The sequence below is a fragment of the Sceloporus occidentalis genome, unplaced genomic scaffold, assembly GCF_023333645.1.
Source record: "Sceloporus occidentalis isolate IW3139 unplaced genomic scaffold, rSceOcc1.0.p SCAF_3, whole genome shotgun sequence".
Lineage (NCBI taxonomy): Eukaryota > Metazoa > Chordata > Lepidosauria > Squamata > Phrynosomatidae > Sceloporus > Sceloporus occidentalis.
Window position 1 is genome coordinate 151,564,504 of NW_028316983.1, and position 13,412 is coordinate 151,577,915.

Genomic DNA, 13,412 nt, shown 5'->3' on the forward strand with positions numbered 1-13,412 from the left:
AGTCACTACGGTTAATTTCTGTTTTTAAAAGCTTCAGTCTGCAAGGTCCGGCAAAGAGACACTACCTGGAAGAGTTCCCTCCCACAAAAAAGTGCACTGCTCTTAACACATATAGTATCTCAATTAGATATGGTTGCCAAAACACACAAACATACATATGTTCTCTGTTGTTATTATAGATAGATATACTCAGATGCTTTCACCGCCTTGAGTCCCTATATTGGGAGAAAGGTGGGATATAAGAAACTAAAATAATAATAATTTTTAGATGTAGTGACTACTAGCACAGAAACTTTATGATCTATAACAACTGATAACACTTCGAAATTCCATACCCATCATGTACAGTAGTAGTAGCCTGTGTATGCAGTACTGAATGGACAACTTTCATCAGCAAGTGATAACATAGACAGATATTCCCTTGCTATTAACAATATTCTATTTAGGAACCAAATAGACCCAATAAACAGTCCCCAGTAAAATAATAATAATAATAATAACTGTCAGAAGCACAAATTGGAGGAAGCTGCATTACTGGAGAGATAAGGTACATCAAAATCAAACATGAGTTTCCATCCATATGGATTATTGTTCATGTGCCTTAAGCTACTCTTCTATCAATCAATAACAGCAGCAGACAGCCAACTCTTAATGCTAAGAAGCTGTCTTCATTTAGTTAGTGTCAAATATCCACCATATTGTGAGAGATGGTCATGAAAGTACTTGTAACCAAGCGTATTTGTGGCTGGTTTGGAATGAGTTGGGAACTTTCTGTAAAGCTGTAGTCCAGTGCTAGCCATGTGCAAGATGAGATAAAACTGAACCATATTTGCATAAGTCTGACACCAGATAAAAGCCAGAGTCTTTATTAGTTGAGGGACTAGAGAGATTTCTGAGCAGTTTCATCCAACTGTTCCTGCTTTGATATCCCTGCACAGTTTCTGTCATCCTAATTAATGAACTGAGTCCTGTGAGATTTAAGGAATTCTGTTATGGAGACATAAATTGCCCTTTATATAACTTTCTTTTTTTTTAAAAAAATGTTCAGTGTTGTCACTGTACTTGCTACACAAATTCTAACTGCTTGGTTTTATTTAGATCTCTGCATTGTGCAATGGAAAGGTGGTAAGGAAAAGGGCTGGTTTGCCTTTGGTCTGTTCAAAGACCTTGAAGTAATAATGCGGAATACTCCAATGATGTCCCAAGACATGGTCTTCATGCTACTTGGATCTGGACAACTGATTCAGTTTAGCATTATCCAGAGATGAAATTATTCCATTTATATCAGCAAAGGACTGAAACATAGCTGAGATGGGGGTGGTACTTGGGGTGGAGGCAAGAGAAACAATGGAAAGAACAGCAATGGAATCAGAGAAGTAATGAGAGATAATCAATGGCTCTGAAATATGAGTGAATGGGAAAGAGTGGCACTGAGTTCGTTGAGCAGATCAGCTTTGTACGTTAAATTTTAAATACAAAAATGGTTGCCTAGTCATAGTGATTACATAAGAGAATTCCATTTGAAATTTATTATTTTTTTATTAAAATTTTGAATAAAATGGACAAGAACATAAAAAATAAACTGCAGTACAACATAATACAAAACACACAAAGGAAACAGCAAAAAGCTACATAAACTACATAGTTTAACAAAAATGACTTCCAACTATTTTTTTCTGTGGTTATATGATATCACTCTTGGTAAAGTAACTGTTACATTTCATCCATCAGTTTAACAGATACTAATTTTCAAAACCAGTGTTCATCTTATCACCCTCATTATTCCTCAAAAAACAATTCAAGGGTTTCCAATCCTTGAAAAAAAGTTACTAATACTTCTTTTGTAATCAAGGTAGACAATTTATCCATCTCTGCTAATTCATTCATTTTTAACAATTATTCCGTTTTAGTAGGCAATACAGTGTGCCTGCGTTATATGCGGATGCGCTCAAGCCACAGGGAGCACAGGTGTGTGTGCAAGGGGTGGCGCATGTGTGCTGCCACGCCACCACACACACAAGTAAATAGGGCTCCAGCATAGGTGGAATTTGCGTTATGCGGGAGGGGTCTGAAACGGATCCCTGTGTAAGGCAAAGGTCCACTGTACTTCCATTCCCGAGAATATAGTAATCTTGCTGCTGTAGGCATGTATTGAAGAAATTTTCATAAGTGTTTTTAGTTGATCAACCATAAATCCCAAAAGGAAAAAAAAATCAGGTTTTTATTGTATATTAATCTTTAAAATTCTCTGCATCAAAGTATGTATTTGCAACCAGTACTTTTTAGCTTTTTCACAAGTCCACCACATATCATAAAATGTCCCTTCTTGTTTTACACTTTTCCAGGATGCATTCTAAGTTCCCTTGTACATATAGGCGAGTTTAATGGTTGTTTGATGTTATATTGTTGTGTTTTAATATGCTGTTAACCGCCTTGATCTCCGGAAAGGCGGTATATAAATAAAATTTTATTATTATTATTATTATTATTATTATTATTATTATTATTATTATTTTAATGAATAAATAGATAATTAGATAATCACCTAAAATCTTTGCAATCAAATTACTAGTTTTAACAGAACCAGAAAACAGATGAACCATACGATGGCTGGCTTTGTCTCTCCCCTTGAATTTCCACAAGGAACCAGTCACATGACCTCATTTTTTGATGTGTATCATATAACTTCTCTTTTCCTAATTGCTCAGTCAATCAAGGGATTTATTTGTTATTTCAGAAAATACTCATGTATGATAAGCAGGCTTGAAAAGAACGGGGAATTGACACAATGAAATTATCACTTGAATAAATGTCTGTATGAATTGTCCCAAAGTGCATGGCCCCAACGAGACTTCAGAAGGAGAAAACTATGCTTTCAAGACAATTTCCCCCTCATTTCACACAATTAAGGATCAGAAAGCAAGTTCCCTTATGCTGAGGCTGTCGTCTTCAAAGGTTATTATGACATTTTCCAAACATTCTGTCGCACATGTGAATAAACCATGTTTGTTCCTTTGCTGTTGCTATCTCTGCAACAGCAAATCTTGTGGAATGGAACCTGACATTTTACATGGCAAAACAGATTTTCTTTTTCTTAATTACATTTAGGGAATTAATAGTCTCAAGTTGGAATGTTTAATAAAGTATGATGCAAACATGACAGAATGCTTGCCGTAAACACATCAAGGATCCAGATACAGCCTTTGAATAGCTAATCCTCACAGTAGTGAGGAAAGCCTGAGTATGGATGCAAAAGACATGGAGGTGAGTGGTGTCAGCGCAATTGCTGGGGTCCAACAACCACTGTCAGCAACTCAAACGAGTCCTGGGGTTAAATCAGATCCTTGGAGCAGAGCTGGCAAATTTCCAGAAGCTGAAGCGTGGCTCCAAAGTCCAAGTTGGGATGACAGCAACTGGATGTCTTCCAGGAACTGCAGCAATGCAGGAACCTCCAGGGACACACAGCAAACCGATGCTGTAGCTTCTTCTGATAAACCACCAGAGAAACTAAGGCCTGTTACAGACTACCAAAATAAAGCTGCTTCGGGTCTCTTTGGAGGTATGCTGTTTAAATGATGCATGCATCCTAAGAATCCAGAAGCTGCACCAAAGCTGCACTCCAGTGCTTAGGAATGGAGTGTGGCTTTGGTGCGACCTCTGGTCTCTTAGGACCCATGCATCATTTAAATAGCATGCCTCCAAAGAGACCTGAAGCAGCTTTATTTTGGCAGTCTGTAACAGGCCTAAGTCTCCCAAAGTGCTCTTTATTCACTGTGCTATTATACAAAACTAGATCTCTAAAACTCCAAACCATACCAATCCAACTCCTTCTACAAACCCACACCACACCCTTGCAACCCCTAAGCTTATATAGTCTCCAGACCATGTGGTCTCTCAAACCCAGTGAGTTCAGGTGTGTAGCCATGTCGTGTGTCTCCTGTGCAATCTAGACACATGTTTTCATCATCCATGGCTACGTGCACTTGGACACTGAAGTGTCCTTGAGCCAATGAGCTTCAGCAGTGCTGATCAGCCTTGCCACTCTGCTCAATGCTCATGGCCAAACACACACACATCAAGCATTTCCCTGTGTGCTGTGTTTTAACCCTTCAAATCCCTGACAAGTGGAATGGCATGTGGAAAGAAAACAGACAAATAGAAATACTTGGTAGTTGTACTGTTTTATGTTATGTCATTCTGTTGTGGATCTCTTGCTTTTACTGATTATGTGATGTTTCTATTGTTTTTGAATTTTGTAAGATGCCCTATAAGGAGTTAACCTAGGAAGGACAGCAGCAGCAACATCATCATCATCATCAACAACAACATAATGACAGGCACTCTGGGAGAATTTGAAAAGGAAAGGAAAAAAATATGATACTGCTACTGGTAGTGATGCTGGCAAAATCCCTTATGGGATATGTTTATATTGCATTTGGCCTGCTGCAAAGAGGCAACATCTTTACAATACTGGACTGCATAGTCTCAGTAGAATCTATGGCTGGTTAAGAAGGTTCTGATGCCCTTCAAATGAGACTGTGAAAAATCTTGTGTTAACTCTTTAAAAGTGATGGATGATGCTACAAGAGATACCAATAAAAGAAGAAAGGTGAAATAGACTTTTGCATATACAAATGATTATAAGTGGTTTCATTTTACGTTGTAGAAAGGTAATTTCACCTTGTGGAAAGAAAGAATATTATTATGCACCTTAAATTCTGCCCTAAATCCATTATCATTAAAAAAAAACACACAAAAAGAGAGCTCTGTAGACATTTGGACAAATGAGAGGATCTGACCAATGAAACATAAACAGCTGAATTATATCTGATATATGCAGAAATAGCTGTAGATAGCACAATTCTGGAAAAAAAAAAGTGTCAGAAAATGACACCTCGAGTAATAGCTCGATGATTTCAAGACTCTTGAGTAAATGATTGCTGGCTTGTGTTTTGGTCCAGTGAATCATAGTTCTGAAACCTGCCCCTGTTGATATATCTGGGCCAATTAGCAGTCCCAAGTCACTGGTGAGTAATAGCAAAGTTGCAGCTTCTGCAACAGTCATTTTGCATAGCTGTGTCTTTCAAAAAATTTTTTTTAGTAAAGCTATGTGCCGTTCACTGAAGAACATGTGCACTTTTGTTCAAAATTCATTTGATAAACTGGGGCTGGAGAACATCATATACTCTTTTTCAAGAGCAGTGTTCACAATGCACATCATCCCCCCAATACCACACATCACAGATGAATATCTTGGGAAGACCTACAAGATACTTGTGAATGAGAAACCATTTCCCCCTGATTATTGTGATGTCTTGACTCTCCTAGTAGTTGTTTAGTCCTCAAGTTTATGCCAACAGAATCCTGGGAATGGTTGTTTTTAAAAGAGACAGGGGCAGATTTGGACTGCCTGGATCAGCAGTCTCAGAGCAGTCTCAGGAAGCTGCAGAGGGAGAAACAGACACTATGGACTCTAGGCTGCAGGTGGTAGGAACTGTGGAGCAAAGACAGGTCAAGGAGTCTTTGAGGTGTTCTTCTAGGCTAGAAGCCAAGAGAAGAGCTAATAGGTTTCAGCTCTGAGAAGCAGGGCCCTTTTAAAATACCTCCAGCTGCAGAGGTTCTTTGCAGCCGACAACTATTCTTGCTGCCTTGTTGTTCCTTTGTTCCTTGCTCTTTGATTCGTGACTTTGATTATCTGATCCCTGGACTTGCCTTGTGACTACACTCTTGCCTCTGCCCTTTGCTGTGACTGATTGACTGGTATTGCATGACCTTTGGACTGGACTCTGGACTATTCCTTGGTATATTCCACTGCTGTGCTGCCCTCAGTAGAGGTGAGCAGGGCACCCACTAGATGACTTTGAACAAATCATATTCCTTCCTTCAGAGTAAGGCAATGACAAAACCCTTCTTGACAAACCTAGCTAACCAATCCCTGAAGTATAAGCACCATAAGCTGGAACTGATTGGAAGACACAGAAAAACGGCACTCTCTTTTTCTTCCATATATATTGCTGGGGCTCCAAGAAGATCCAGTGAGCATTGTGGTTCTGGGCAGGCCACATGCAGCCCATGGGATGTACAATCCCTATATTTGTTCTAGCTCTTCTGTTTAAGACTATAGACTGAAAACTTCCTCATACCATAAATCCTGTGTCTCTTGAAAGCTAACATGCCAGAGTGAACTTGTTTAGGTTACATTTCTATATACAACCTACTTATGTGTGAATTCCAAGTAGAGAGTTGTTCTAAAATATATTGAAATATTTAAATATGTAAATTTTCTATCTTCATTCTGAAGGAAGACATTATTATAATTCCATATGCCAGACTAGAATTATCCAGGAGACAAAGTCCTATATGTTTGTCCCCAGCTGTATCTCCTCATTGATTTCCTCTATAGATATTCCTTTGTGCCAATATTAATATTGTTCTTGACTAACACTCACATATATTCAGCATGAAGAGTATTCCAGAAAAACTCATTTTGAAGAATGAGGGATATGACACACAATCCAAGTATATTAAGATATTCACTATGAGGTAGGTAAATACTAAAGGACAGAGGAGGAACTGAGAGTGAACAAGGAAATGCTGGACTTGACTTTCACTCCCAAATTTGGTAGTCCAATGGCTTATTCTTTCCAAAAATTATCACTCTTAAGGCAACTGTTGCTTACCTCCAAAATGTGGGACTTTGGGGGGCTTAAAATCTGAATTGGATTCCATAGCAGTTCTCAGGGGCCATGTACCAAAGGTAGGTGGGTCAAAAGTGCAAATATATTTTAATTTAAACTTCTTACTGACAGAATCATAGAAGAGTCACTTCACCTTTTTAGTCTGGGGTGGGAGAGGACCTTCACAAAACTCGCAAGCAAAGGTCTCATCAGGAAGGGGAGATGGCTATGGGGATTGTCCAAATGACCTGACTTGGACTCCAAGAGGGCCAAGATTCAACCCTAGGCCCTTGATTTTTTCTTTTCCTATGTTTTAATACATAGTTTTATAACCTATACAAGTGTAATTATATAAACCACACACACACACACACACACACCTTTATTTCATTTATCTTCCTCTGTGTTTTGGACTAGATTAAATAAGAATGTGCAATTGTTCTGAAGTCATTATGCTAGTGAGGGCCACATAAGAAACTACACAAAATTGAAAACTTTAACTCTATTTCATAGTGATAACCATTCTTATTTTACTCTTTTACTATTTATACTCTCATTTATTATTTGGCAATAAAATGCTAATTTAATTTTTTAATTTTTTAATTGTGATTTGATAAAAAGAAAAAAAAACACACCAATATTTCATTGCCAGTGTAATGTAGTGATTTGAGCACTGGGCTACAATGCTAGAGGCCAGAGTTTGATTTCCTGCACAGCCATGGAAACCCATTGGGTGACTTTGCATGAGTCACATAATCTCAGTCCCAGAAAAGTCTGTGATAGGCTTGCCTTAGGGTTGCCATAAGTCAGAAATGACTTGAAGGCTCACAACAACAGCAGCAACAAATTTAATTACATCAATGGTACAATCTTCTTTTCTTTGAAGTTGTTGTTTGTTTTTTTATAACAATGTGGCTGTCCAGCTCTCAGGGATATTTAATTGTGGACTACCTCCTTCCTTAGAAGGGACTAGATGGCACTTAGGATATCTTCCAACTCTGTAGGTTTATGGTGTTTTTCAGGATGGATCAAACTCTCAGTTTAGAATAATGACTATCTAAAGGTGGCATTGAAACACTGAAGCAGCATATTTAACTTTCCATCATCAGTTTCTTCAGTCACAGGGGAGCTTAAACTATTGCTGAAGAAATAACATATTTACTTGGGAAAGTGTCCAATGTTACATTTCACAGTGAACTTAGCTACAATATTTGCTTAGAGTGATACTTGTTAAATTCTGTCTCCCCAGAAAGTCATTCCATAATAGAAACTCACGTTATATAATGGCGGAAAGATTTTTTCCCACTTCCAAAAGTAAATGGTAACACGTTATTACATGACTGTTGACATAATGCTAGGCAAAGCCTTATGCCTCAGAATGTCTAAAAAGCATATATGAAGAGAGTTTGTCAAACAGTCTTAGACTAAATTACTTAATCTAATTGCCACAGGCTGTAGAAAATCCCTTGGCTGCAGTTCATAGCTCATTTGCCTTAGATAGTGTTGGTCTACAGTAGTATTGGACTGAAAACAAGATTTTGACTCAGCCTTGTAGTCTGGTCAGGTATCTTTCTTCCAACAGATGGTTTTGCAAAGGCAGAAATACCTCAGCAACCACTCTTCACAGCAGGTGGTCATAATGGTACTGAAAGCAGTGATGGAGACGCATATCGCCAGAACTAAAATTGTGGATGAAAATATGTCTTACATATCTCCTGAGAGTTTCTGAGAGACAAAGTGCACCTTACCACCTGAATCCACAGATCCACTTGGCTTCCTGTGCATTTTGAAGAAATAAAATGTTTGCAAACCAATGAGTAATTTTGAAAAGGTAAATGGTTAAGAATGCCTTTTTAAAAAAGAAAAGAAATCCACAGACTTTAGTCAGCAGTGAAAATGTGTACACATGTGTATACTAAAAATGTCCATTTTTATTTTATTTTATTTTAAAAAAGAGTGGAAAGTATAAAAATGAAATAAAGAACATCCTGGTGTATTTTTAAAAGAACTTCCTGGGGATGTTGTACAGTTTTAAAGTGTATGGTTTAAATAGACACCCTGAGGCCTTGCCATTCAACAACTGAAAAACACCAGAATCAAGACTCAGTACATGCAAATGAACACCAGCCAGGGCCTATAGCACCTGGCATCCATTGGTGATCTCCTATCCAAGTATTAACCAAGTAGCAGTTTCTAATTGTCTGGAAACAATATGATCCCACACAGAGATGCATAAAACATATTTAGATAGTGGTATTAACTGGCTCCAATGAGACGTGGTGGCTCAGTGGTTAAGACACCAACTCTGACAACCACAAGGCTGGCAGATCGGCAGCTTGAGACCCAAGCAATGTGTGATGGAATGAGCTCCCACTACTAGTCCCAGCTTCTGCCAATTTAGCAGCTCAAAAGGATGTAAAAGTGCAAGTAGATACATATATTTATATATATATATTATATTTATTTATTTGTATCCTGCTCTTTCCCCAGAACTGGATACCACTTTAGTGGGAAGGTAACAGCATTCCATGCATCATGCTGGCCACGTGACCAGGAAGTCATTTTTGACAATGTGGCTCCCTCAGCTACGTAATGGAGATGAGTACTACCCCCTACAATTGAACACAACTAGACATTTACATCAAAGAGGAAACGTTTACCTTTATTAGCTGACTCCAAGTCATGGAATGAATTATTTTAGATTCTCCAATAGTAAATACTATCTATATCTATAGCTAAGTTCCAATGTGTCCAATGGGATGTACTTGCAGGTAAGGTAGCATAGGAATGAAACCTGAAACCAGTAATACATCCCCCCGCCTCGTGCTTTATAGAACAAGCAGAAAACTACATTGTTATAAAACTGGTTTATTTCTTAAAAATAAATACAAAAATATAAATATAAAACATTGGCAGATAGAATCTGATGAATGAAGTTGCACAAAGTATTTTTTGTTCTTGTTTTTTTGTTTTTTTGTTTAAACCAGCTGCATATCACATTAACACCACGTGTACATTTTCAGGGATTTTTTTTTAATGTACAGAATAAGGGCATATTATTTTCTCCCTCCCCCCCCCCTCACTCTTTCGGGCCATAAGTCCAAAAGAAGTACACAGAAATTCTGTGCAAGCAACTGATTTTTAAAAGAAATATATTCCTTTTTCTAAAAACTGCTCAAACAGAACATCCTGTATTAGGCCTGCTGTGGAAAGTATTGGCAATTATTGAATAAAACTGGGTAAATAAAACCTGGTGGGTTTTAGAGCACTTTGCTGTTTATCAGAGGACTTTTTGTTTCAATAATAATAATAATAATTGAAAAAGGACAAAAGAAAGAAAAAAGATTCCCACTATTTTCGGTATGTTGAGTCTGGTGGGAGTATTCTTTTATGAATCAGTTTAATAAACTGTATATAGTAATAAGTATGCATATATAAGTACTCTGGTTGCAGTTTCTGAGAAAGAAACATATTTTTAATAATAGGTGGGTGTGCATGTGGAAGGTGCATGCTGGACCCTTTGAGGATCACAATTTGGGTCTCTGTTTTAGAATTTGCACTTGCAAGTGTAGAACATGTATTCAACAGAAGCAACTTGTATCTATGATTGCTTGAGAGAGTCTAAACCTACTCAAACAGAGTGTATTGTTTCTTTAATAAAATGGATGACACTGAATTTCAATAGCTTTGGCTTTTGGAAAGGGATTAAATTAACTGCTGTATATATTCCAGGTGACAGTCTACAAGAGAAAAGAAAGGACATCAATGAGCAAGTTCCAAACAGAATGAAGAGGGGAAAAAATATTGTGCTGAGTGGCAGGAGAACGTTCCTGAACATCAAATATTGTCACGTGGAGAAAGTGTCTTTAAAATTACTTCCTTTTAAATGAACAAAAACTGTATATCCTACAGCAGGTTAGGAAGTGTCTTTATCACTTTCACCTCCACCATACATCTCAGCAAGCTTATTAAATCGTGGGCCCCATTCCTTGAGGTAATCATAGTTTTGGTCTCCTTCGGTAGTGCCAGACTCTAAAGAACTCAGGGATTCAGCTATAGAATCATTTCCTTCATAAGCGTAGGTTGCCAGGGAGTCATACGGTGGTGCAGAGGGGTCATTATCATGCTCTTTTAACCTTTGGTTAATGAAATCTCGGACATCTGTATTATCTGGAGCAGAAGGAGTCCTCCGTGGTATAAATAATGTTTCCGGTATAATATCTCGGCGGAGCTTCTTATCTTCAATAGCTGCAGGATTCCTCAGTGTGCCGATATCAAAAGCCTGTGTATCTTCTTCTCCACCACCTTCATCATTATAACTCACAATGTTGTCTCTAATGTCTTCTTTGGACAGGATCAGAGGCTCTTTCTTTCTCTGTCTCTTTAGAGCGGCAAACAATACCACTATAACTTGGAAGGAAAAGAGGAAGAACAGGTTTAATCAAGTATCACAACTTAAACCCAAACACCTTTGGCTATTATTTGCATTCTTGTTTTAGTACATGATTTCAGTTTTTGGGTTTCTTTTTTTGTTTGTATGTTTGGTAGTGCTCTTACATGAGGATAGCTTGCTATCTACTACTCTTGACTATAAATGTGGATTAAATCATATTATGTGTGCGCAGAAATATTTATAGAAGTCCACATAGGCATAAGAGCAAGCACTAACTCTGGTCTTGAGCACCAAAGTGAAATGAAAATGCATAAAGAATTATCTGGCAGAATCAAATCTTGGCTGACATCCTGGTAACGACTTAGATACATGTAAGTGCAGTTTAGGAATGCATAGCTTCCACTGGGTACAGAGGGCTACTCACTTGCCCTTGCACTCTATACAAAAAACTCACACCATCCTGCAGCTCTCAAGTCTTGGGAAGGACCCCTGCTGCTTGACTAGTCTTGGGAGGGAGATTTAGGGTTGGGGATTTGGGGTTTCTGCTGTTTGTATTGCCTTGTATTGTATAAACCATGTTGTTACCCACCTCGATCCCCAAAATGGAAGAGCCAGGATATAAATAAATATTTCATTCATTATTTCATTCATGCTGTTGTTACTTAGTAAAAGTGAGGGGAATTCAGACCACGAAGATTCGTTTGAGAGCATATCCTCATCCCTACTCTCCAGAACTAGCTGCTTCTTTGTCTTCTGAATTAATAAAATAATTGATTTGTAAGATCATAAAATAGTGTTTTATATGGTTTCAATTCTATAGATGGTTTACTAGTATTTTAATATTAATCTTTTTCATATGTTTATAGCTGTTTGTGACTGTAGCTATACCTTTTTTATTATTCTGTAAGCCACGTAGAGCCCCAAACATGGAGAAAAGGAAAGATAGTAATAAAGTGATTGATTAATTAAACTGATTCCTCTTTTCTTGTTCACCAATAAGCAATAACAGCATGTTCAGCAGATGACAGCTGCTGGATAGGTGGATAAGGATATGCAACTGTGTGCAGAACTGTGTAATGATGTAGTATCTCAACCATTGTCTAGTCAACCTTTACTTTAGAGCAATGGTTCCCAGACTGTGATCCTGCAGATTTTATGGACTTCAGCTCCCAACATTCCTTAGTGTTGGCCAAGCTGTTTGGGTCTTCTAGGAAATGAAGCTCAAATAATTTGGAGTTTGGGAACCACTGCTCTAGAGAAAGGCTGAACACCTTGCATCCTTCCAGATGTTAGACTTTAATTCCCGTCATCACCACTGGCTGCAGGGCCTACACCAGATAGAAGCTGCAGTCCAAAAACATCTGAATGGTCACATGTGCTTTTGACACTCTCAGAACATGTATAAAAACAGTGTATAAGCTCTGTTGCAACAAAGGCAAACCACATCTTAACATGGAAGTTCCTTTCATCTGACCTATGAACTGCTGATTTGATTAATTCTTTTTAAACAAGTAGAAATTAACCTCCATCATCAACTTTTGTGGTACACAATTCTTTAATATAGTTAGACATGATGTGAAAGCATTTTCTTTTGTTCATGCTGAATTTGCTGCAAGTACAAAATACAAAAAGTACTCCAACAAAAGCAACCCAGCTCTTGTATTACTATTTTTTTTAAAAAAAATACTATAGAATACAAAATGCAATACTTAACTAATGCTGCCTTTGTTCTTTTGCTTCAAAAAAGTACTCATTAATATCATTTCAAACTTTGGCAGCTGCTTCTCGACACCTGTGTTCCCATATAATTTCCCTCAGATCTATATGCTTATGAGGAAAGAGTGCCTCATTTGAGGAATAAATTGACAGCAAACCTAATTGCAAATCTTCAGTGAAAATACATTTAATTGACCCCAATATCCCTATTAAGGGGAACTGTTTTAAGTTCGTCACTCATTTGTGTTGTATACTATGTAAGAAAGGCACATTCATGAAGTAAACTAATAAATAATATTTGGGCTGTCAGAAGTTTTTGTGGAGGAAACAGGGTGGAGATTGAAGACTTTTTGTTTTAAAAAGTAGATGTCATATTGAGAGAGAGCATGTATTTGGGAGGGGGAGAAAAAGGCACCCACCCGTATTATCTCACTACAGACACACTTCAATGAGGAAGGACTGATTCACATATTTCATTCTAAGGCATTACAAGACTGGTGTTTTCTCTGTTCTGACAAATTTTGAGTTTTCTTTATGGGATGCTGTTTCACACAAAGGGATCCCCTTGTGAAAACAAAGGGATCCCCTTTTGAAATAAGATGGCAAAGTTTCCTTATGAGGAATAA

The 13,412-nt window shown here is 37.7% G+C and overlaps 1 protein-coding gene across 2 annotated transcripts in view; it reads right to left on the reverse strand.

Moving 5' to 3' along the window:
• Positions 1–9,760: 9,760 nt before the first annotated feature.
• CDH10 (cadherin 10) overlaps positions 9,761–13,412 on the reverse strand; it is a 147,847-nt gene continuing 144,195 nt past the window's right edge. For both annotated transcript variants that reach the window (XM_089516583.1, XM_089516584.1), the window contains one exon: positions 9,761–11,087. In XM_089516583.1, the coding sequence (XP_089372709.1) occupies positions 10,594–11,087 (494 nt within the window). In that variant the 3' untranslated portion in view covers positions 9,761–10,593. The remainder of the gene's footprint in view (positions 11,088–13,412) is intronic.